This window comes from Astatotilapia calliptera, chromosome 16 (assembly GCF_900246225.1).
Source record: "Astatotilapia calliptera chromosome 16, fAstCal1.2, whole genome shotgun sequence".
NCBI classification, from domain to species: Eukaryota; Metazoa; Chordata; class Actinopteri; order Cichliformes; family Cichlidae; genus Astatotilapia; species Astatotilapia calliptera.
The window spans coordinates 31,794,203-31,814,364 of NC_039317.1; the positions used below are offsets into that span (position 1 = coordinate 31,794,203).

Sequence of the window (20,162 nt, forward strand, 5' to 3'; positions counted from 1 at the left end):
AGAGGTGAAACAGGAAGGACAGAGGTTCAGACAGGAGGAGAGAGAGCACGGGGAGAACACCAACATAACGGGCAGGGGAGACACGGAATAAACACGAAAGGGGACGAGGGCTCATGAATACACAGAGGGGCACACAGGGGGTGAGAGTCACAAAGGGAAAGCACTCAGGGAACATCACAACAGGGCAACTCAGGAAACAGAGCCTAAACAGGGAACAAAATACAAACATACAAGAAAACTAAGAACACTGGGCCAACATGGCCCAGGACCATGACAGTTATACTGTAGCATAACAGGAGGAGAGCATCTGTAAGCTCCTCTTCTTGCTCATCCTTCAACAGTTCAAGCATATTTTTTATCTATTTCCAGATTCTGTCATTTTACTGTAAGTACTGCATCTAATATAACATTGATTGCTGCATTAATCTCTTCCCCTAAACCAGTTATTTTCAGATTAGGACTCTCCGGTGATATTTTGAGCTCTGGAGACACACACACATATATACGTCTTGTGCTACTGCTGTTTTGTTAAAAGTAAAATGTTTTCTGAAGCGGCTAGTCTTTGGGAGTAAAAATTCATGCTTAATAATGACATTACATTCCTGTGTACTGTGGAAGAATTAATAAGATTCCGTACTGCTTACAGAAAATGTCTTCAAATTCAATTTTACTGCTCAAAAAAAATCACATTGATCAATAGATCACACTATGTAATCAATTTACACAAACCTTAGGAATTGGATAAAAGAGAGAGATTGAATATTTATTACTTCTGACTGGAGGAAACAAAACTTTAATCAGCATCTCTGTTAGTAGTCACACTTCTGTTTTTCAGGTTCAAAACAAAAAACATACACATTGAAAAGATCAAATGTAGAAAGACATTTCTACAGGAACAGATGCTATTTGGAAAACTGAAAAAACTAAAAATTCAAAATCATAGCTTACCTTCAAGAGGAAAAAAATAGAGACAACATCAAGCAGACATAAGCCACTTTAAATTTGTTATACTTTAAACATTCAGAACAATTGTTGTGCTTGATCATTTCTGCAGGTTTGTTTATGTGAGCAGCAACTAATTTCTTTTAAACTTTTCCTTTCAAAGTGATTCTTAATCTGAGCTTTACCTGCATTAACATGTAAACCTTTGTTACAAAGTGCATTACAAATTTTGTTTTGTAATGCTTTCATATTTTTTTCCATTCACTGATTAATGCTTGTATAATAGTTGGTTAAATCAAGCTGATGCTGATGTTCTTACATGTTTTTTAATGTACTGGAAATTAAAATCTTTCATCTAATGTAATCATTTTGAACTGTGACTCGAGGAGAGTCCAAGAATAAAAATATGGAGTAACGTAATCACCTTATATGTAATGACGTAAGGTGATCTCTAGTTAAGATTTGCAATCTTGTTCACTAGCTGCATCACTTGAATTTAATTAAATATTCAGGATAAGCTTGGATATCATGGAAGACAACAAACATGCTGGGATTGGCCATGTTGTCCACAACACTGTCGTACAGGTCAGTGGAAATGGTGCTGGTGCCTTTTGCTGGTGGTACAATCATGCCTTGTTGTCCAAGAGCAAAGTCCCCAGTCAGAACTCGGCAGACGTACATGAACTTCTCCCCGTTCTGATTAGGCTTGGAGTAGGTATTGCTGGCAGAGTAACTTGCATTGACAGCAAAGTAAGTTCCATTGCCGTAGCATGCAGCTGAAAATAGAAGAGAAAGCCAATGAAAAACATGTTTTCTGTTATTATTATTATTTTATTATTATTATTGTTCTACCAGTAGCAGTAGTAGATATTCTCAAAGACTAAAATTTGAACATATGGCATTGGTATGAAGCATCAGAGAAACTTCTGTAAATCAAAGTTTCTTTTGAAAGTGTTTATAACCTGCAACTCTTAAGAGCATTATGACCAAACAGGCATGTAACATTAAATTCATGTTTCCAGTAGAGACCAAAAAAACAGTTATTTATTATTAATTAGTCTTCTGGGACCTCCTGGAGATAAATTCTGTTAGTAGTTGTTTTTGGGGTTTTTTTTAGCTTACTGCTATCTCCTTAATCTAAATATATCTTTATGGGCAGTATCTCCACCATTTCCCACCTTGTCTCTATTATGAGCTCTCTAACAAAATCAAAATAAATGCCCACAAACGTCTCACCATTCTTTCCAGCGAAGCTCCTGTTGAAGCCACGGTCATTAATGGTAGCCACAGTGTCCTCGGAGGTGCCATGGAAAAGACGTCTCTCGTTGTTCTGGTGACCATTTCTCACCTCCATGTCACGCTTCTTAACCTGTAGACCGCTCCACAATGTAGGGTTCTGGATCCTCTCAATCTAAGAGCAAGAAAAGAAACAATTTACATAACATCGTCACAATGTGTCAAATCTACTAACACTTGAATATTACTGGGCAACTTTTACATTTTCAATGAACATTTTAATGTCGTTTATTGAGATATAAATTGTGTCACCTGCTGCATTGTAAATTTACTTAATCCTGAAAAAACACTTTAATCTCGTAATCTGACTTGGCTAATGCTAATGTGATAAAACAATAGACAATGTGATTGATGCTACCTTGATAATGGTTTGTTTGCACGAGGCCTGGAACAGCTTCTGGATTTCATCATACTCCTGTGTCCCAGCTTGTAATGGGAAAGCCTGATTGGTGGCGTTAGGTTTCATTTGTTCCCAGTTTTCAGGAACATCACCTAGTAACAAATTAATTAAAAAAACAAAACAAAATAAAACTTGTATAGCTTTTGGGGAGATATTTCAGCTTTCAGTAGTGAAAACTCTGAGAGACCTACCAGTAGGCGAAATCATGCAAGATTTCAAATGCTAACACACTGCTGATCTCTTATTACTACTTTGAGAGGACTAAATCTCTTGGTTTTATTAAAATACCTTTTAGCTTGTCAATTCTCTTTATCTCCAGGATATTTCCCTGGCTGTCAGTTGCAGGTCCTTTTGGCATGGTGACAGTGTAATCTTGACCCTTGACTGTAACTTTTACAGTTTGTAAATTTTGTTGCAGTGCTTCCTCGAGGTGGAAGTTGGTCATTTCATCAAAACTCTGAAACTGGAACCCAGACTGCTGATACTGCCAGTCTGCCGCAGCGCTGGCCAGCTCCACTTTCCTGTTTAGTTCCTCCTCGTCTCTCACCCTGCTCATCATTTTAATGATTTCAGTGTTAGCTTTGAGCACATCCCTGCTGAGTCCTTCAATAGTGATTGTGGCTTTTGGCTTGTTGCTTTCAGTCCTTATGCTGATGTCCATGGTCTTCTGCATGTCAACAATTTTCTGTCGATCTGCATCAGAGAAACAAAGGATGGCATTGTCTCCAATTTCCATGCTGTGATATTCTTGGGATATCTTGTCATTTATCCATTTCTTTGCAGAGTCAACACTGGTTTGTGTGTCACCGCAAATGTGGAAACAAGTAGCCTCCACTTTCAGACTGTCAATGACAAAATCTTTGTCATTCTTTGGTTTGTCAGCACTTCCACCAGTAAAGATTGCTGAAATAACAAATTTCAAAAACAACATAAGAACTTAACATTTGAAACTGATTAGAGATATGTGATTTGAGAATGTGAAACCAAAAGCTCTTTGTTCTGTGTATTTACATTTGAATTTGCTCCATCCCCAGGTCCACCCTCCTTTATCCTTAGAATCGGGATCAGCAGCTTCCCTCTGTTGCATACTGCTGTGGAAGTCTTTAAGCATAGGTTTCTGGAAAATAACTATGCGAACTGTAGTCAGGGGGCTGGCAGTGTTTTGGCTCAACACATCAGTCACTGCATCCAACATGGCATCAGCCACCAGTCTTGCCTGTGCATTGCCTTGACCTAAAAAAAAAAAGGGACAACACACATTGAAGACTGCTGGGGCGAGCCACATCGACAGATGACACCATTAAAACACTATTATCACTGTTCCTGGCTCTAAAATTTCTCCATAAACCTTCTTTGAACTTGATGTTAAATTTGTTCTGTGATAAGGAAATTTGATGTATCTCTCAATGCACATCTTTCTAAATGCAAACTGACTGCAAATTAAATCCAAAGAATCTAATAAAAGTATTTTAAATTGTATTTAAATACACAACGCCTCCTTCTAATGCAAATATGTCAATAGAGAAAGAGCATAACATGTCATACATTTGAGGAAACAGTTCACCCCAAGATAACAAAATGCCTTTAGTTGGCTGAAAACAGAGGATTATTCATCAGCCTGTGTTTATCAGTTAGAAAGCTTCAGTAGGAAGTTAGGAGGCTTTTATAATCATAGCATTCATCACAACTTCCTGAATTACATCATTCCAGTACAGCACAAGCCTGTCAACATATTTTAGCTTAACCTACAAAAAATATCATGGCCTAAAACTGACATTTACATATGTGACCTGTCAGTGACAAAATGCTTTCTAAACCTCACCTGTGCCGATGGCAGGAAACGATACAGAGGTGAAAGAGCTTTTCACACATAACTGGAGTGCATCTTTCACAGTCTTGTTGATTTTTACTGGGTCTGTCTGTCCAGCCAGGTGGAGGATCTTTTTACACTTCAGGTTACCGGGGCTCGTCAATACCATGCCTGGGTTGGGCTCAGCACCTAAAGGTGAAGGTAACGTATGTTAATGAGTCTTATTAAAAATTTCAGTGTGTACAAGGCCATACTATCTGGTGCCAACTCTGAGTTACAGCGTTATAAAAAGTTGGTGTGATTTCTTACCAAGGTTGCGACATTCCACTTCAACAGCCGGACCAGCTGCTTCTAGAATAGCTTTAGACACTCCTGGAGAAGGCAAAGGTTACATCACCATTGAATACATACTGTACATATAATCTGAAAGATACAATTACTTTGTGACCTTCTTTCTTATTTGTGTATTATTATCTAAAAATACTTTAAAGATGTGGACTATATTTACATATTATCCTCTATATTGTACCTAAATATTAATATATAAATATATATTATGTCTAATATATAATATTAAATTAAATATTATTATAATATCTTTAATATTTATATGTCAAAATAAATATTTAGAGCAGGAAAAAAATAATAACAACCGCTGTTAACGGTTTGGCACAGCTCAAGCACTGTAGTTCTTACTATGATGACTTAAGAGTAAAGTTTTTTTACCTGACTTAAGAGTAAAGTTTTCATTGGAGGAGTTGACAATGACATCAGCGGTCTCCTTGGTTATGTCTCCTGTTACTACCTGTATAGTCACATTGCCCATTTTGGTCTCATGCATGTCTGAGGTTGAGGTGATTTTAGAGAAGGGGCCTCCTGGAAATGGACGAAAATAAAGAATTATCAGCAATAAATTATTACAAAACAGAACTTCATTAATTTTGACTACTAATTTAATTGTCCATTAGGATATGGACAAATAATACAGTTTATTATTACAGTTAGTACAAATGTTTGTACTAACTGTTTTGTTACATTTCTTTGAAAACAGGCAAAAATACATCCATTTTTTTTTTAGTTTGTATTGTTTTATTTGGTAGCATTATATAGCAACTGCATATCAAACAGTGTTGCCTGCCTTTACTTTGTGTAGAACTTGGTGAACCACTTGAGGCGCTGGGAAACTTCTTCTGAAATTCATCACTGAAAGCCTGCAGACAGAAAAAAAGAAGAGCGATTACTTCAACTGAATCTCACCAATTTGACACCAAACCTGAAACTAAATAACACAACAGAACAAGTTTAATTACTACTGGAGGCTGTCTCCAAAAGTAAGCCCCATGCCCATAGAAGAAATATGTGTGTTCATTTGTGTGCTGTACTTTATCTCTGCTAACTTGAGTCAACATGGTTAATATTACTAACAGCCTTCCAAGACGTTTTGATGAGTTAAATACTAGTATTTTATTAATTAATTAATTTTTTGTTACTTGTTGCCAATTATTTTTTTTAATTCAACCTTCAATTATACAAGTAGTCCCATTGAGATTTAACATGTACGATAAACATTAAAATTACAACAATAAAAAAAAACAATAGGGTAGCTAAAATTGTCTAATGACTACACAGTGATCAAAAAGTATAAAAATCTCTGAGATAAAATATCAGAGTATATGGATGCAGTATGCCAGGTTTTCTGGCATTAGATGATAATATTGTCCCCATATGGTCACTTCTACCCCCAGCAAAAGAAGATTACAATGGAAACAAAAGAAAAATAGATTTTACTGGTTAAAAATGCTGATGGTTAATTGACCTAAAAGATTTCTGGTTAGCACTGAGAATGTGTTGCTTCAAAGCTTGTTATTTTTTCTTACCTGGATAGTTTGTGTATCACTGGGGTAAAGTACAATCACGACCTTCTTCAGATGCTTGGGGTGTTTCTTTTTGCTAAACTCTAAGATTTTATCCAACAACAAAGAGGCTACAAGATCTTTTGGGAAACCCAGGTTTCCAGCACCAATGGCTGATAAGGATATGGAGGTTAGATTATTATCCTCTGCCATGTTCAAGCAGTCCTTAAAGATTCCTCTCAAAGTCTGTAAGACAGTTATATATAAAGACATTCATCATGAAAGTTGGATCAAACAGGCTTTTTAACCTCGAAGCTTAAACGTTTACCTTATAATGTAAGGTACTTCACCTTTTCAGACGTGGCTTGATCCTTATAGTGAGGTGCGACTGCATGAAAGACTTTTTTGCTTTTTAGTTGGCAGCCATCAGTAATAATGATCTCACCAACATTTCCAGTAGCACCCTGCGCATCTACTAACTGCTGAAGTTTGGGTCCGGCTGCGCGCAAGATGGCTTGTGAGACTGCACCTCTGTTGAGGTCAAGGTCTGAAGACACAGTGTTCACAATCACCTCCGTCTAAAAATGGTTAGCAGACTGTTAGTACATATTTATCATGTACTACCCCCCCTCCAGATTAACCCCTGAAATTTATTCAACATAAAGACACTTTATAGCAACATGTTAATAGTTAATGCATGCAGTCGTTGGTTCCTGTACTGGACAATTTGCCTCTTAATTTATTTATTATTCACTTTAATTAGATATAAACAGCCAAAATCTGAATTACCGTGGAAGCTTCTAGGTTTCCCTTTGTAAGAACGATGTCCACGCCTTCTTTGGTCTGCACACGATTCAGACACAGGTCAGATCCAGTAGACTGTGATACTGATTGTGTGGGAGCAGTGAGATGAGGAGTTTGTTGAAAATGAGAGTCACTGAGGTTTCCAAACTCCTGCCTGACAGCAGCCACCATATCCTGAACAGCAATGTCGTCATTGTTCACGAAATGGATCTTCTGCAAGGTAATGTCATCATAGTTCTCATAACAGTACTCCTTCACTGCTTTAACAATGGTGAGTTCACACTGCTTGAGGGGAAAGCAGCGCATTCCTCTGCCAATAGATGGAAGAGCTACTGAGACGCATCCGTGGGCCTCAGCAAATTCTAAGCTTCCTTTAACAACTTTGTTCAACTGAGCTGAAGCTTGCTGTGGTTTTTCATACTTGGGTGCCACAGCATGGATGACCTTTTGGCAACAAAGTGTTCCTCCTGCATCAGTTATGACACAGTCTCCTGGCTTGAGTTGACCCTTTGTTTTTTTCATTTTGTAAAATTCATCTTGTAACTGAGGGCCGGCAGCCTTCAAAAGTGCTGCTGCAAGACCAGTACTGTGTTTCAAGTCTTGATTAAATGGACTAACAACTGCCTGCACTGGGTAAGTGCACATATCTGCCTTGTAAACAGCAATTTCTACTCCTCCAGGCATCTTAAGTTGGTATAAAGGTGTTGGTACTTGTTTAACGTTGTCTTGTCCACCACCTGGCTTATTAACTAGTTGAACCAGGCAACCAGTTTTAGTTTTGATTGTGGAAAAATAAGCTTCATTTTCCTGGAAGAGCTTCTTCACTCCAGACTTGTAAACATTCAGACTGTCAAAGACTACAGCAGAGACGGCACCTTCAACCACAGTCTTGCAATGTGTCACATTCACTCTGGATCCACTCAGACAGATGGCCTCATTTCTGTAGGACACTCTCACCTTGTCTTTCACTTTCTCCATCCAAGATGTGTTGAACTCTTCCAAGTATTTAACGACAGCATTAGCTTTGACCACAACAGTTTCTTCTATGTGAGCATTCTGTGTTAAGAAGTCACCAAGCCGATGCTGAACCTTTATGGCACTATCCTTGTAGCCTGACACCACGACTTGTTGAGCAGTTGTGTTGATTCGAGTTCTGCATGGCTTACTGTTAGCCTGCTCTAAGTGACTGACCAGCTGCTGCCACTCTGGCTTCTTCAGGACATTACTGTCTTCAACATTAATGTACTGAGTTGTTAACATCTGTCCTAGATGGTCCTGAGCATGAGACAGATCTGTGTCAGAAACAGCAAGGAGCTGCACCCTGTTTCCACTGATTTCAAACGCTGCGTTTATTCGATGAGATGTGAAGAGAGCACCTGTAAGCTCCTCTTGTTGCTCATCCTTCAACAGTTCAAGCACATATTTATCTACTTCCAGATTCTGTCGTTTTAATGCAAGTACTGCATCAAATATAACTTTGCTTGCTGCATTAATCTCTTCCCCCAAACCAGTTATTTTCAGATTAGGACTCTCTGGTGACAACTTGACCTCTGGATACACAAGTAGAAGGTTGTCCATGAGGCCATCCTGACACAGGAGATGAAAAACTGATGGTGACACTTTGATCTCTTCGGTTTTACTTGATTTGTCCCTGTGGATCGTTTTTGCAATCTTGTTAATAATTTCAGAAAGAGATTTCTCCAGTCTGTTGACATCACTAACAGGACCAGCCACTGATAAAGCACCTCTGTCTTTATCAGGTACTACAATCACATTTTCATTCAGTAACATCTCTCTGATCTTTTTCTCAGACTCTTTCAATGCATCTGAATCTGGACAGAACTTCACAGATTTGAACTTTGACACAGATTGTGCAAACGCTGACTTCACAGTATCAGTCCATACTTTGAGGATGGCTTTGGCATTCTTTTGCTTTAGTAAAGAAGATACAGGACTCAAAGTCACAGTAGTTTGGCCGAGGTTCACGATGCAGAAATGTTTTTCCATTTCACTGCAAATGGCCTCTGCTGCTGATGTATTTTGAGCTAGGTATCTGAGGACAGCACTGTCAATGGGCTCTGAGATGGCAGCGGGAAGTTTTAGTGCAGGTTTGTCTTTGCCGTAGAGGGCCACTCCCAGACTTTTATAAAAAGGATAAACTCTGATTTCTTCCTTTTTTATGGAATGCTTCTTCTTGAAGATTTTTTGAACAGCTGGAAAAAAGAATGTAACATACTGTATATTATTATTCACAAGTTATTACTGTAGGTTTGCAGGAACATACAGTGTAGTGTAAATAAATTACCTCGATGATCTTTAAATGTGATGACAGCAGACTGTTCCGCTTCATTAAGGAAGACCTCTTCCACATCCCCACCTTCATTTTCAAAATAAAGCTGAAGAACTTCTTCACTGAAGTGTAGAATGTCGTCAACTAGAACTTGCTTTGTGACTTCGAGAGGTTGAACAGAAAATCCCTTCTTGGTGAACATTTTGTTTTGGGGGCATTTTGCCACAAAATTAGCATTTTCTGTGAAATAGAGATTAAAAAACGGTTTAAGGCATTTTTAATAAAACAATTCTGCAGGATAAATCTTCTTTGTTGATTTAATAATGAGTACACCCATTTTTCAGAATGAAGTATCAGCACATTTATAATTAGCAAGGTACATTACACTACCAGTAGTCTGTGTTGCTTTGCTATCCTGTGCATTAGTGCGCTAGAAAACTTTGTCATTCTAACTCAGGAAAATAAAATGGCCACATTGTCCTGGAAAATTCCTTTATTACATTTGTGGCATATTTTTATGTTGTTTTATGTTAATGAGTGTTGGACCTGGTTATGCAATACAGATTTCAGCATCAAACGGCCGGTTAAACTTTATATTATCATATCATAAATAAGAACTTTTCATTCTGAAATGGGTACCTTCTCCACTCTGGAAAGTCACCACAGCAGAGGAGATGTCAGGAAAGAATTCCAAAGTGAAGTCATGAGACTTAGTGATGTTTTCCACCAGCATCTCCAAGAACTCCTGGTTGGTATTATCAAGAATATTCCCTAAAACGGCCGAGGTGGAACATGGCTCTTCATCTGCTGTATCATCGTCTCCGCCTTCTGTTTCTGTTTGAACTGTCGGGTTGCTTTTATCAGCACTCGCCTGTTTGTCTGCAGCAACATCTGCTGTTAAAGACAAATGTGGCCAAGTGTAACAAACATATACTTTTTAGATAGTGCAAGACTTAAAACACTTATATTTTAATTACTTATTTTGGTGTTTCACTCACAGCTATTGCTTCACACTAATCAATAAATTAATTAAAATAAGAATAATCATTAATATCGACTTAAAAAAATAATCAGACTTTGTATGGTCTTATTGACGTAATGTCTAGGAGACATCTAGTGTATCCTACCAGTCTTGAAGTGTAAAGCACACTATGTTAAAACAGCATGAAGCTTTGGATATTTTATTGAGAAAGAGGCAGTTTTATCACATAAAGCTTGTCAGCTTGTCTAATTTTTGATTCACAGATTCATTTTTTCTTTGTTTTGTTTTCTTACTAATGCTAGCTAGACAGACAAATCACAAGCTATCTAGCAAATACAGTTCAGAAAGGGTCACAGAACCTGAGGTACTTTCCATGGTCTCACACGTATTGAATTCATCAGTTAAATACAAATATTTAACTTCAAATAATAACTCAACTAAAACAGTATAAATGAAAGGCAAGCCAAATAGGAAATGCTGGATGTGTAATACAATACAAACACTGATTAGTTCCAAATTGTGTTTGGTGGTGGGGAGTTGCTACTCATCTGAAAAAAAAGTGAATGTCTGAGAAAACTACCTGAGACAACCTGCCTCGAGTGGATGAGATCACTTGATTAATCAGACGCCCAGGGCTGTTGTGTTAACTCAGCTTTTCCAGTGTCACAAAGTAGCACTGCTAGATTTGTGAAGTGTTAAGTTAACAACTAGCTGGAAAACAGAATGTTGTTTGTGAAAGTCATCAGTAGTAAAATCATAACCAAGTAGAAATGCTAGCTTGTGAAATTACTTTACCTACGATACTAAATGATTTCAAATGGCGTTAACTTTAGCCATCAGTAAAGCATGTAATGGCTCAAAGCAAAGATGTACAAAGTATTGCAGTAATAGCTAACATTGGCACAGTTAGCCTGCTGAGTGTAATCTAGAGATTTTCTAGTATATATTGTGGTTGTTGGTGTTTAGGTGGGCGGATCAGAATATTTCAGAAGCTCTGGGGCTTTCCCACACAGCCACCTCTAGGGTTTATAGAGAATGGTCAAAAAAGAGAAAATATGCAGTGAGCAGCAGTTCTGTGGGGCAGCAATGGCTTGGTGATCTCAGCCATCAGAGGATAATGGTCAGACGACTTGTTACAACTGAGGGATGCTGAAAAACACAACATGTCACAGACTGAAGCAGCTGGGCTGCAACAGCAGAAGACCAACACTGTTCTCCATTCCTGTCAGCTAAGAACAGAAAACTGAGGCCACAGTTCATACAGACTCACCAAAACTGGACAATAATGTCTGATTAATCTGATGATATTTGTATGTTAGGGTCAGAATTTGGGTCCAATAGGATACTAACAAGGTGTACCTAATAAAGTGGACAGTGGTGTATACTAAAAGTAGATAAACTATAGGGGTGGACAAGTGAAAGGACTTCCTGATCTTTTAGACTAGTGGTTATAAACACAGTTCTGCTCACTCAGTACTTACATTTCTTCTTATCTTTATCAGATGGAGTTTCCTGTATAAAGAAAATACAAAAAATACACGTTAGTCACATTTGTTTAGAATTATAGCGAGCGAGTGTGTGTGTGTGTGTGTGTGTGTGTGTGTGTGTGTGTGTGTGTGTGTGTGTGTGTGTGTGTGTGTGTGTGTGTGTGTGTGTCCAAAAAATAATTCATGCAAACAAATTCATTGTCAGCTTTGTCAGGAAAACCGCACCCAGTAATGCTTTCCGAGCAGTGAGTTTGACTTTTACAATATCCGCACGGCAGGAAGAGAAGCAGTGTGCAGCACAGCTTTAGCTTTATAAAGTCACATGACTTCCAGTAAAAGATCAACATGGTCAGATTTCAATGGAACTGAATGATAATTTGGAGTCTGTAGAGGGGCTCAAGGGTCACACAAAGCTGAGGAATAATTGAATATTCTCGCAGTTCCTTTTGAGAACAGGAGGGTCTGACAGAAATTAGAGGTGCGCAGGTTTCACGGCGCACTATCAACAGTGAAACCTTATCTCATAAATAGCATCGTCAATATAAGAACAGATTTGAGGTACACAGAAGAGAACAGTTGTTGATAAATGATTCATGACAAACTTTTCGCACCCGTGATGATTTCTCTTCCGTGGGTAAGCGGACCGTCAGCTTCAAAATGCCTTTTTCCAAACTGATCTGATGCGACTCTTTGGCCAGAACGTTTCTCTGATCTGTGACACAGCACAAACACATGTCACCACATAACTCCGTTGATAATAAGTAATATTGTAGCTGCTTAAATAAAGCAAACATGACTTTATTGTGACAAACTTACCCTCCTCTCTCCGGAAGCGCACCATCGCCGTACTGCTGCCATTTTCATACTCCACCTCACACTCGCCACCACCGTTAGATTTCTTACTTTGAAAGTATTTCACTAACTTGATTTTTAATCTGGGTATTTTGGTTTCTTCGAGCTCAACGAGCAGAGGATAGGAGTGTACGCCGGCCATCTTCACAGGCCGGCTGCTCTGAACTAGTTTCACTTTTGTTTCCTGTGAAACGAAACGCAGTTTTTATTGGCGTGTTGTGGCGTTTGGCCTTGAAGGGTTGGCTCAGACCGGGGTGCAGCTACAGAGAAAGGCCTGAAAAACACCTTTTTACACTTGGCTGCAGTCCACGGAGGCAGTTTGGAGACGTCCGCGCCCTCTTTTCATTCTTTCACTTTCTCCTTCACTTCGGTACTTTCCAGCTGAAAGTGTGCGACGGTGAGTATCTGGCTTCTGCGCAATAAACCTCTTAATTCGTTTAAACTAAAACTACGTTTTATCAAAGCTACACAAATGTGTGTGTCGTTCATGGATTAGGTTTCGCCAGTCACCAGCACACAGCAACTTTTGTGGACTGGTTGGTGTTATGTTGCTCGTGATGTTTTTCACTGTATAAAAATGACGCAAAAACGTCAAATGTTTGACAGTTTCTTCAATTATACTGGCCTACTTGGTAATAGTAAGTTCTGAATAAGGTTAGAGTAGGAAGCTATGTAGCTATGTAGTAGGATGTTTATACTCTGTGGGGGTTGTAGACCGGATGCGATGCACTGCACAAGTAGTGAGTGAACTGCAATAAATAAATAAATAAACAAAAACCTGATGCCTTACTGACTCAGTTTTGCTTTCTCTATGCAATTTTACAAATGTAATAGTAAAGTTCGTTTGTACGGAGAGTCAAACGGTATTCAAGCACACTGAAAATTCTCTTCACGTTTTTGTTTCTGGAGCAGGTAAATTATTTCTGATTGGCCTAATAGTGTCTGTTGTTTGTCTCTGTCTCCCTCTGCTGCAGTGACGATATAACAGCAATTTACCGTATTTTACTAGGTAGGTCACCTGCAACCATGTAGATGTATTGTTTACCTGTGTTGAAATAGGATATTTAAGACCCCACACCTGCATGTTTTAATTTCATGAAATGACACTGGTATCATGATTAACATGTTTATGTTTCAACCATACTCAACTTGTGGCCTACGCTTTAATTCTATAATGTTCTGATTTAATTGATAATTTCTCTGCAGTTACTGTTTGATTTGATGACAGTCCCGTTAATGTTCCTTTTGGTTTGATATGAGACTGACTGATAATTTTGGGACTGATGGTGATGCCAGTACTGATATTTAGGAACTAAAAACTATTATGTCTTGATATTAGATGATATTCTTTAAATAAACACTGCCACTAAACAGTGGGTCTCACTTGTAAATATCACTGTTTTTTCAAATAAAAACATTTTTTAAACCTAATATAACATGAAAAATTACCAAATTAGAGTTAATGATGAGTATAATAATAATAATCATGAATTTCTTGATATTTACTAGAATATTTACATAACCTTTCAGAGGTCCATAGATGAGAAATGTTTAGCTAATTAAAATGTACTAGTTAGTCATTATTAATGACTCCATTGATCATTTAGTTATTTTTTTCTGTAGATCTCTACAGGAACCATGGCTCTTAAATCACATATTCCTCTTCATGGATTTAACCTCAACATTGTGAAACAATGTGGACCTGCTCTGAGTGATATCATTGATATCAAATATCAATGTGTGGCCACCTTCGAAGGTGTGGATTTTGACAGTGATATAAGTTTTGGACAGCAGAAAAAACAGACCGTTGCACCAGAGAAGAGGTTTTCTGTCAAGCTGCCTTCAGGTGTTACAGTGTCTGTGTGGAAGGCTGATCTCACCAATTTCAAAGTGGATGCTGTTGTCAATGCTGCCAACTCTTTTCTTCAGCATGGTGCTGGCCTTGCTCAAGCCCTATGTGAAGCTGGTGGTCCTCAAATCCAAATGGAGAGTGACAATTACACTAAAAAATATGGTTCCTTACCAACAGGAGAAGCAATTGTCACTAATGCTGGGTCGCTGCCATGCAAGAAGATTATTCATGCTGTAGGTCCACAACTGCCATATAACCCTGGTGGTTTTGAAGTTTCACGTGCTGAACCTCTGTTGGAGAGAGCTATCATGAACATTCTTCACAGGCTTCAGGAACATCATCTGCACACTGTTGCCATTCCTGCTATAAGCTCTGGGTTGTTTAACTACCCCTTGCCAAAATGTGCAAACACCATTGTATTAACTGTTAAAAGATACTGCGAATACCTTTCTCGAGGAAGCTCTCTTGAGGAGATCATTTTTGTGAACCACGATGAGCCAACAGTCAGAGAAATGGAGAGAGCCTGCTGTCAGTTCCTAGCTCCGAAGCAATACAACCAATATAACCAGCACATGTCAAACAGCCAGGCAACAGGAAGCAACAGCAGAAGTGCTGCCAAAACGTCGAGTGTTACCATCCTGATTGGAAATGTCAATCTGACATTGAAGAAGGATAACATTGAGGATCAGAGGGTAATAATCTGTTTTGTTACTTCCTTAATATATTATGAACTTTTACTTTTAGCTGTTTATTGTGTTCTTAATTTAATTTTTGATTTTGATGTGTATGGAGCTCCAGTGAGACATCATGTAGTAATAACATATTATGTATTCTTGTTTAAATAAATTCTTTAAAATTTGATTATTTTGTCTCCTTTTAGACTGATGTCATTGTAAATACAACATCACCAGAACGAGATTTAAGTGTGGGTAAAATCTCTTCTGCTTTGCTGAAGAAAGCCGGATTTGGAATTCAAGACGAAATCAAAAAGGCCTTTCCAACAAATCATATCTTCATCACAAAACCCTACAAGCTGGCTTGTAAAGAGGTGTTTCACACTTTTTGCAAGGAAAAGGGGAAAAGAGGATCAAGCCAGGTATATATAAGTAGAAGTGTTATGGGGGAAATGTTTACCCATTTTTGCCTTCATACAGAATACATTTGATTCTAACATGTTGGTTGGTTTTCTCAAATGAAATAGTCACTTTAGGGTTTTCCAAATCAAGACATTGTCTTTATTCTACTTTGATCATTCTATATTGGAGACCTTTTGTGTGCTGAGGGACAGTGATTTTCTCCACAAGTTACTTTCTGATACCTTCCTTGACAATTTGATTTGTAAATAAATTTAGCAAGTCCAGACCACCACACTACCACCATAATGTGAAATAAATAGGTTAAGGTTCTTATGTTGAAATACATTTTTTCCCAAAACAAACTCTAGGCTATATAAACTGGAAACATTCTTCCAACAGACTTAGTGCTCATTCACATGATTTTTGTTAAGGTGCAGGCTGCAGTGTCCTTTTAGTGGAGCAGTGGCTTTTTCCTTGTAGCCCTCTGGATACTGGATTCACTAAGATTTGACTCAAATTTGTCCTTCACAGTCAATGCTAGTCCTCAAGGTTAAAATATTTTTGCCTTTCACATTTAAGTAACACTGGGTCATTGCCTTTAAAAAATAAATGACCAACACTAATATTTTTAAATATTTTTTTTACTGGTTTTCTTGATCCAACACTTCTATTAAAATTATTATCATAGGTCATGTTTATCCCCAAATACAGAAAATTCTTCAGGGTAAAAATTAACAGAAGAAGAGAAGAAACACAATGTAATACACCAAACATGTTATTATTAAAAGATTTTCCAGCTATCTCTTTTCTGTCCACTTACTAATAGGTCCTTTCCGACTCGGTATTGGGCTGCTTATGGATGGCAGCTTCAAGAAAGCACAAGTCAATTGCCTTTCCTGCAATTGGCACAGGAGCCCTCGGGTTCACTAAAGAAGAAGCAGCACAGCTCATGTGCGACGCAGTGGCCAACTTCGCCCAAAACTTTCCAGAGAAGATGGAAGTTTACTTTGTCATATTTCCTGCTGACAATGACACATTTCAGGTTGTATTTTTTTTTAATCTGTCAAGATTTTAACATATCATTATCTGTAATGTTTTCAAATAAGCATGTTTGAAATATTGATATATCTGCAAGGTGTAATGTGGTGGTGCATTTACAGTAGTCTGAAACTCTACTTGCAGGGGTTTGTTAGGCACAAGCTGAATTCATGTTTTGTGAATCGTCTCATACAAAGAAATATCTTTTTATGATCTCTTTCCAGGTTTTTAAGGACAAAATTAATTATCTCCAGCACAATGCCTCTCAATCCAACTTTACACAAGGTGAAGCACTGCAGGCCCTAAATAGAGAGTGAATAATCTGATACTGTATGTATATGCGCACATGTTGTTTAGCACTGTGTTAGCCCTGGGGCAGTTGGTAACCTATCCCTATGTATGGATAGTTGGATGTGTAGTAATAGTGATCTTGAAGTGTTTTCCTCTTTTTGTCTTCTCCATCAGAATATGACAACAAAGAAGACGCTCATTTCAAAAGAGCATCTTCTCCACAGATCAGCCTGTGTGGCCCATCTGAAGAATCAATACATGAGGCTAAAAAATGGCTCACTGACCTCTTTACATCTTCTGGCACCATTGATATTTGCAACAACTTCATCCAGCACCTCAGTGAGAAGCAATACCTGCAGCTCTCTCGTCTAACCAGAAAGGGTGTTAAGTTCGAAGAGTTTCTGACGAATGGTCACGCCTGCCTAACACTAAATGGGGATTTAGTTGAGGATGTTGTAGTTGCTGCATTACAGGTGGAGGCCATGCTCTGCACTGTCCAGATGGAGTTTGTCAAAGAGGAGGAGACAGAAATGTGCCTGTTAGCTAATGAAGCATCTCTTGAAAAAGAAAGAAAGACAAGAACAGTTGATGACTCAAGTCCAGAGTTCACAGACAGATTCTCTGCCTTCAAACATGAGGGGCTGATAATATTAAAGGTACAGTGTAAATAAGCCTGCTTTGTCATTTAGTAAATTTAATTACATTTTAAACATGACTTGTAAATGGAACTTTTATATTTTTATTCATATGTATACTATAATGATTGATGCTCAGTAAACGCAGTTATAGTTTCACACTATGAGGTCAGTGTATCTCATAGTATTCCTCAGGATTCAGGCTATGCTAACCACTCATTTTTTTTCTTGCTTTTGGCTGTATGATGTCAGTGAGTGGATATCAGGCATACATTCAATTTTTGTGGGGGCAGCCAATCAGAAGAAAGCTTTAAACTTTAAATAACAGGGGGAAGGGTTATTTCAGATATTAGATAAACTGAAGGGCTGCACCAAGATCCAGGATAAGATAAATAAGGATTATTTTGAACTAAAGTTACTCTAGTAGATTCCAAGAGTGAAAATATGGAACTGAAAATGGCAGAACAGATCCCTATACTGGCTTCCCAGAAACAGTTTCAAAATAGGGGTGGCTGTGGCTCAGGCGGTAGAGCAGGTCATCTACTGATTAGAAGGTTGGTGGTTTGATTCCTGGCTTCTCAGGCATGCCAAATATCCTTGGGCAAGATACTAACCCCAAATTGCTCTCCATTGGAGAATGTGAATAGGTGAATGCACAAGTTGTATAACTTTGAGTGCTCAGAAGAGTAGAAAAAGAACTATTCCAGTCCAATAGATGTTCTATTTCCACAAGCTGATGTGGTTTACCGTATTTTCCGCACTATAAGGCGCACTCTCAAAAATCGACAGTGCGCCTTATAATCCGGTGCGCCTTATGTATGAATTCTGGTTGTGCTTACTGACCTTGAACCGATTTTATGTGGTACACGGCGCTCAGAAATCTGTCAAAAATGTTTTAGTACAACTTTGGTAAGCCAAGAACCCGCACCGCTTAATGGATTTTCGGAGTATTACGGCTACCATAGTCAGGAGCCTTGCGGAGTAAAATGTACTGTTCTTCAACATAATATTACTGTATTGTGTGTGTAAGAGGACCCATAAATGGCACTTTTTAAGAGACATGCTTGTTAAAACCCTAGCTTTTATTTTGTGTGCTGCCAGCTTGCCTTAGTTACCCTTTAACTTTTACTCGTGACTGTTCTTTCTTTATGTAATAATTGTCTGCCCAGTGGTCTGTTGAACAGCCCTGTCGGTTTTCTGTTTAAAGTTTGTAATTAAAACCTTTTGCTTTACTCAGTTTTGTGTTGGGGGGCTCGTGTATGTTACTCCTTCCCTGACGCCTAGCAGAGGGGGTCGTAACACACGCAGTAGAACATGGGAAGCTGCCAGAGAATTCAACATTAACAACAACTGAACAGTGTTGAGAGTTATTGGGAATGAGTTGGATAAAGTTTGACTTATCTGACTGCTTTGTTTCACTTAATGTGCCTTATAATCTGAGAAATACAGTATACTAATTTATTTTGTTTGTTCCAGTTTGTTTAAGTAACCTCTGAAACATTTCCTTTTTTAGGTGGACAAAGTGGAGAACCAAATATTGAAGGTGCTGTTTGACCTCAAGAAAAAACAGTTGGGGTGCTCCTCGTCTCAGAAAATGTTTCAGCGCATACCTGCACAGTTCTGTCAGATGGTTAGCCAAATTGGTTTCCATGCAGAGTGTGCACCACCTGAAGGTATGACAATGTTTCTTCTAACTGTATTAATGATAATTCTCTAGGATACATAATACCAAGCTTACCGAGATATCATAAAGGCATGTGAAAACAGCACTTAATTGTCTCTCTCTGGATCTAGACCCAGAATATGGACAAGGTATCTACTTTGCTAGGACAGTGAAGAAGGCCATGGACATTTGGATGTGGAAAAATGATCAGTATCTGTACTTTGTGGAGGCTGATGTGCTGACAGGAGAGTCCACCAAGGGTCAGCGAGGTCTCATTCTGCCACCTGCTAAAGGAACAGATCCAAAAGTTAGGTATGACAGTGTGAGTGGAGTGTCTGACATCTCTGTCATATTTAGCAGTTATCAAGCCCTGCCCAGGTACATCATCACCTGTAAGAAAAAGTATACCGAAATGGTCTAAAGGGTATCTTTAATGAGCATATTTACTATTAGAAAGAAATAACTGTTTGTATCAGTCATAGACTCAATATAATGGATATTAGTAGCAAAACATGAAGGAATGACTGGGCTTATTTTTCTCATAATGTATTGCTGAATAATAGCAGCAGCAAGTTATCGAAATCTATTTTATCACCGCACTGCTGCAAGGAGTAGAACCAATCACATGTTTATCAATCAAGATTGTAGTTTTTAGATTGAAAGGGTTCATTTGTTTAGTGGCATCTTGTGACTTCATAAATTTAGACATGATTATAACAGCAAATACCACAATAAATATGAAAAGACTTTATTCTAGCTTTGCTTGTCCATAAAATAATGGTGGTGGTGGTGAACTCCATGATGAATGGGAGAATGAGTCATAATGGACATGAGTAGTTACAGTTTTCCTGTGTTGATGTCAGAATAAAATTAAAAATAAAATTTATTGTT

The 20,162-nt window shown here is 38.2% G+C and overlaps 2 protein-coding genes across 5 annotated transcripts; one reads left to right on the plus strand and one right to left on the minus strand.

Moving 5' to 3' along the window:
- Nucleotides 1-957: 957 nt before the first annotated feature.
- Nucleotides 958-12,878, minus strand: parp14rs1 (poly(ADP-ribose) polymerase family member 14-related sequence 1). 3 transcript variants are annotated; one of them, XM_026144063.1, is made up of 17 exons: nucleotides 12,681-12,878; nucleotides 12,476-12,576; nucleotides 11,859-11,889; nucleotides 10,035-10,286; nucleotides 9,411-9,635; nucleotides 7,091-9,318; nucleotides 6,652-6,879; nucleotides 6,326-6,547; nucleotides 5,587-5,659; nucleotides 5,175-5,324; nucleotides 4,758-4,820; nucleotides 4,461-4,637; nucleotides 3,650-3,871; nucleotides 2,927-3,541; nucleotides 2,597-2,730; nucleotides 2,179-2,353; nucleotides 958-1,718 (listed from the first exon to the last, which is right to left on the minus strand). In XM_026144063.1, the coding sequence occupies exons 1-17, from the start codon at nucleotides 12,856-12,858 to the stop codon at nucleotides 1,429-1,431; spliced, it is 5,364 nt and encodes a 1,787-aa protein (XP_025999848.1). In that variant the 5' UTR covers nucleotides 12,859-12,878; the 3' UTR covers nucleotides 958-1,428. The 3 variants fall into 3 exon arrangements, with proteins under 3 accessions (XP_025999848.1, XP_025999849.1, XP_025999847.1); XM_026144064.1 differs by having other exon boundaries at nucleotides 5,593-5,659; nucleotides 10,035-10,289; XM_026144062.1 differs by having other exon boundaries at nucleotides 10,035-10,289.
- On the plus strand, nucleotides 12,877-20,160 carry LOC113007473 (poly [ADP-ribose] polymerase 9-like). Of its 2 annotated transcripts, XM_026144065.1 has the most exons (9): nucleotides 12,877-13,113; nucleotides 13,691-13,725; nucleotides 14,340-15,260; nucleotides 15,449-15,664; nucleotides 16,471-16,686; nucleotides 16,907-16,967; nucleotides 17,148-17,629; nucleotides 19,122-19,281; nucleotides 19,403-20,160. In XM_026144065.1, exons 3-9 carry the CDS (start codon nucleotides 14,355-14,357, stop codon nucleotides 19,690-19,692), a joined length of 2,331 nt encoding a protein of 776 aa, XP_025999850.1. In that variant the 5' UTR covers nucleotides 12,877-13,113; nucleotides 13,691-13,725; nucleotides 14,340-14,354; the 3' UTR covers nucleotides 19,693-20,160. The 2 variants fall into 2 exon arrangements, with proteins under 2 accessions (XP_025999850.1, XP_025999852.1); XM_026144067.1 differs by lacking the exon at nucleotides 13,691-13,725.
- The last annotated feature ends 2 nt before the right edge of the window (nucleotides 20,161-20,162 follow it).